A 4,838-nucleotide genomic window follows, 5' to 3' on the forward strand; every position below is an offset into this window, starting at 1 on the left:
GTCGCTTCTTTACAATGCGGGCGCGGATGGCTTCCTCCTGCGCGGTAGCGCGCGCCGCCATGTCGGCAGCGAGGCGGGCCTCGGCCATTCTCATCCTCTCCTTCCCACAACGGGCACACCGGCCCCGATAGCTCTCATACTCCCACCCTCCCACCTCCCCCCGCCTGCGAGATGGGAAAGTTAAGAGACCGCGATGATCTAGCCCTGAAGGATCCGAGCGCCTGTTGCACCGATCCAATGGATTTGTGTCAGACAAATCCCGTCGTGGTTGGACGCAACCCTCTTGGGAGTGGCGGAGGGCAATGCGGACGGCCATTGCCTCCTCCAACTGCATGGGATGACACCCCAGTTGACAGATCCAGAGTGATCGTAGTCAGATCCGCTGCCCGCCATGTCGGGGAGCTGAGTGGAGTGAAGTGGCTAGGGTTTGGTTCGGAGAGCTGATAGGGACAAATATATGTGCGCCGAGTGGGCCAGCATGGGCCACGCCCGGGTCACCCCGTATGCGCCCCATATTTAGGCTGGATATTAGAGGTGCCGGTCATTTCGGGGGTTTGAGTCTGATTTGAGGCGCCCGCCTGGATCGAGTTTATTTGTCTGGTTAGTGACTTGGCCATCCTTCCAGACGTTTAAGGAGAGTTTGAGGCGACTGACTGTAGATGCTCTTAGATGAGAAGAAAATGGATGGTGAAGTACACCTTATAATTTGAAATGGAGGTAGTAGCTTTTATTAATCAATGCCTACTCATTGTGGAGTAGACGAGTACTACTATATTTTTGAACACGGGGGGCATATATTTGGATATGTCACTATGTCTCATCTAAATGTATAGTATACCGTTGGATTTTATATTGAGATTTGTAGGTTTTTAATATTTTTTGTTTGGTTAAATAAGTAGTTTAGGTGTTGGATGAGGATTTGTCAATTACTACCAGGACGGAGGTACTATCATCTACTCCATCCATTCTATCCTATTCGTCTCAAAATTCTTGTCTTAAATTTGTTTAGATGTAGATGTACCTAATACTAAAACGTGATTTGATACAGTATGTAGACAAATTTAAGATAAGAATTTTGGGATAAAAAAAATGTAAGACGTTTTAGATACAATTAGCAAATTCGCATATTTTTTTGACATGCATGGCCTCTCTGCTTGGAACTTGCTAACTTAACTTTCTAAGTTTAGTTAGACACTTAGACGCACGTAGCTCCTCGATCTCTAGCTAGGTCGACCCATACGTGCACAGTTCACGGTCCGTGCCCCACGAGCAAACGCCGACGCACGCGCAATCTAGGCAGCCACCTCCCCAACTAACTCACATTAATCACCCTCGATCCATCACGTTGCCACGACCGCCGTACGCACCACCCTGGCCTTCTCGATCGATCCGGCGTACATTTCACCACCTGACCAGTGAATGATCACTTGATCAGCAGGTACCACATGTACACTTGGCCCTCTGCGTGCGTAACATCTATATATAGCCAAGCCCAGCCACACCACGTCGTCACACGCAAACCACCACGACCGACGACACGACCGAAACGAAAGAGTCGCCACACGAGTGCACTTCGCTCGCGATCAAGCCATGGCTTTCGCGGCTCGCCGTAGCGGTGCACTGTTGATGACGCTGGTCGTGGCGGCGGCTGTGGGGCTGGCCGGCGCGGACTTCGCGGCGGACAAGGCGGAGTGCGCGGACAAGCTGATGGGGCTGGCGACGTGCCTGACGTACGTGCAGCTGACGGCGACGGCGCGGGCGCCCACGCCGGACTGCTGCACCGGGTTCCGGCAGGTGCTGGGCACCAGCAAGCGGTGCATGTGCATCCTGGTCAAGGACCGCGACGAGCCGGCGCTGGGCATCAAGGTCAACATCACCCGCTCCATGAACCTCCCCTCTGTTTGCAACATCGCCGCCACCTTCTCCGACTGCCCCAGTACGTAACGCACTACTAACTCATAGTCCCATCCGATCGGCCGGTTTGCCGGTGGTGGTGCTGCGCCACCGTGCGTGCATGCATGCATGCTGAATATTTGAGTGGTTTTGGACGCAGAGATCCTTAACATGTCGCCGGACTCCAAGGAGACGGAGATCTTCAAGCAGTATGCGCGTGAGCACGAGGGCAAGAACGCCGCCACCACTTCGCCCACCGCCGCCGCCGCCACCGCCACCGGTACTCCTCTAGCCAGTTAACCAGTAGTACTCCTTAACCATCATTTTGTTCGGATCATACACGGGCGTAACATACTACTACTAACATGAGACTGGAAGAACGTGCCGTACGACATGCATGGTACACTCTACGCAACGCACATGGGTTGGGGGCATGGGCTTCCTGGGTTCCCGCTGCTTGCTTGCACGAGCGCGACATGAACGGGTGACGGGCCGACGTGGACGAGCGTGACCGGGAGCGACCACACTTATCATGCCCAGAAAGATACGGGCAACAGTACGCATTCATTTCACAAGCCATGCATTGCATGCATGTATGGCCCACCCAACTGTGCACGTGTCGTGTACCCGTCAGCCGGTATTTGGACCGTCTTAACTGAACTGTTTCTCTAAGTACTCCGCCTACATATACTAAAATGTGTTCAGATACATTGTTGCGTTGATTGTTGACTAGGAAATGGAGGGAGAGTAAGTAACTTTTTTTTTTTGCGAAAGAGGGAGAGTAAGTAACTTGGCACGCTGCTGATTGTTGCGTTGCACCGGCAGTAACGACTTTACGCAACTGCACCGGCATCATGCATCATTCCGCACGGAAAAGCGCCTGCTCTTTCTTGGACACCTGATCAGTTACGATGCTTTAGTTTTGCAATGAAATTTAAGCCTTGTACAATGCAAGATGCTTAAAGAATGTGTTTAGAAAAACGAATTAATTTTTTAAATATTGGTGTTTATTTTGTGTGAGATAGACGCTTAATTAAATACCCCGTATAAAGAGATAAACACAGATGCTAGAGAAGAATTCGGTTTATTTTACTAAGCATTTTTCCTAAGCACTTTGCATTGAATCAGGCCTATATACAGTTCAAAACTGTACATAAATCTTTCTTTTCTGCAGAATAAATTAGTATATCAGCCCACAACTGTGCAAGAATTTCTGTATAACTTTCTTGTACGCCTTGGCCGTGGCTGGTTGCAGGTACTGCCACCGGGAAGAGCGTGGACGCGACGTCCGGTGCAGGGAGGCACACGGTGGTCTTCGCCGTCGTCGTCTCGGCGGTGCTCGCCTCCGCCTTTGTTCTTGCGTGATGATAGGCTTGGCTGCGGCTGTAGGAAAGAGACCAAGGCATTTTCATGATTGTGTTGGGCTGGGCTGTGTAGTTTGCAGCCTTCGGCCTTCAGTTCGGCTTTCAGTTTGCTGTGTGTAGCGAGTGAATCCTCATCACAGAAAAAATAAATTGTTGTGCAGTGCGTGAGTTGCAAGTCTTTCTCTTCCCCCTCCCCAACCACTCCCTCTCCCCCTCTCTTTCTCTCCTTGTTGCAAATAGTTAGTTGCATTGCCTCCCTGATTAATTAGTTGAAGTTGCAAGTTGCAACTGTCCTACCGAAATTTCATGTCGCGGGTTGATTACGATATCAAGAGTTTCCCCCTTTGTTTTCTTTTATGGAGAAAGAGGGTGTGCAATCAATATGGGTAACTGATTTCTTAGATGATAAGGGTATGCCTTGATGTTCTTTGAAGAACGAGCACAAGAATTGTGTGTCTTCTCATTAAGTGGGGAGAAAAGATCGCCGAAACAAAACTACCCCCATCGAGCTCCATGTGCCTTTCTCATTCTCAGAGCTAGCCCCGCCCGGATGGGGGCCAATGACGACTATGGGAGCGAAAGAATATTGATAAGACTTTGGTGGTCGATGTGTCAATTCAACTACACCCGTGTCAAATACTTCGGCCAAAAAAAATACTAGTGATGACAACAGAGTGATTTGGTTGTTGTAGGTTGCAAAAAAGTAAACACAACTAAAAAATACCCAACAGTTGGTGGGTATCATCTATTAGAGGGTGCTAACCGTTATGGAGAACATGGATGGATAATGCGACGTTACACGGATGGCAGAATCATAGCATAATTCAAATAACAAGGGACATGAGTCGTAGCTCATATTCTCTTACTCTAGAGCATGTAGTCCGTCTATAGTTGAACATGCTTATTTAGTTATTTTCAGAACTTGCCCAGCGTGCATTTCCCTAACATTTCATGTCACGAGGCATCACAATTGAAACTAAAGGTAGTTATGATGTCTTTTTCGCAAGGCAAATACATCAACACATTTTTTGGGTGTGAATACATGAAATTCTCAAATTAAAGCCTCCTCTATGATACCATGACCAGTCACTCTCAGGGTCGCCAATTGAGACAATAAAGATGCATACAACTTGCAAGTACAACCCAAACACATAGGTATTATAAAAAAAACATGGTTCAAATATGAGATCATACTACTCACACCCTAATAATGTGCATTAAGCTTAACAAAATCATAGCAGTAGTAGTTTAATAACAATAATCATGCAATAGATCAAAACCCTAAAGATTTTAGCACTATTACATGATTGGCATCACCCAATCCCCATCCATCACATGTTCCAACATTTAATTATTCACACATGGATGGGAAATACATGATGGAGATGGGTGAAGAATGAGTTGATGGAGTCAATGGCGAGGAATCCCACTCTCAGGAGGAGAATCAACCTCCAAACAGCCCTCCTGAACGAATAGCATCGACGAGGGTGGTCAGGAAAATATGTGGGAAATCATCTATGGTTCAAGACGGCAACAATCACTTATAGTCGGAGGAAGGATAGGAGCACGCGCGCGTGCGGG

General features: G+C 48.3%; 1 protein-coding gene across 1 annotated transcript; it reads left to right on the forward strand.

Annotated features, from left to right (window-relative positions):
- The first annotated feature begins 1,498 nt into the window (after positions 1 to 1,498).
- On the forward strand, positions 1,499 to 3,638 carry LOC119303639 (protein YLS3-like). Its single transcript, XM_037580767.1, has 3 exons — positions 1,499 to 1,936; positions 2,054 to 2,173; positions 3,149 to 3,638. Exons 1-3 carry the CDS (start codon positions 1,591 to 1,593, stop codon positions 3,256 to 3,258), a joined length of 576 nt encoding a protein of 191 aa, XP_037436664.1. The 5' UTR covers positions 1,499 to 1,590; the 3' UTR covers positions 3,259 to 3,638.
- Positions 3,639 to 4,838: the final 1,200 nt, after the last annotated feature.

The sequence above is a fragment of the Triticum dicoccoides genome, chromosome 5A, assembly GCF_002162155.2.
Source record: "Triticum dicoccoides isolate Atlit2015 ecotype Zavitan chromosome 5A, WEW_v2.0, whole genome shotgun sequence".
NCBI lineage: Eukaryota > Viridiplantae > Streptophyta > Magnoliopsida > Poales > Poaceae > Triticum > Triticum dicoccoides.

Coding starts and splice junctions, on each gene's coding strand:
- LOC119303639 (XM_037580767.1), top strand. CDS start 1,591: ATGGCTTTCGCGGCTCGCCGTAGCGGTGCACTGTTGATGACGCTGGTC. Junction 1,937..2,053: donor CACCTTCTCCGACTGCCCCA/GTACGTAACGCA, acceptor TTTTGGACGCAG/AGATCCTTAACATGTCGCCG. Junction 2,174..3,148: donor CGCCGCCGCCACCGCCACCG/GTACTCCTCTAG, acceptor GGCTGGTTGCAG/GTACTGCCACCGGGAAGAGC.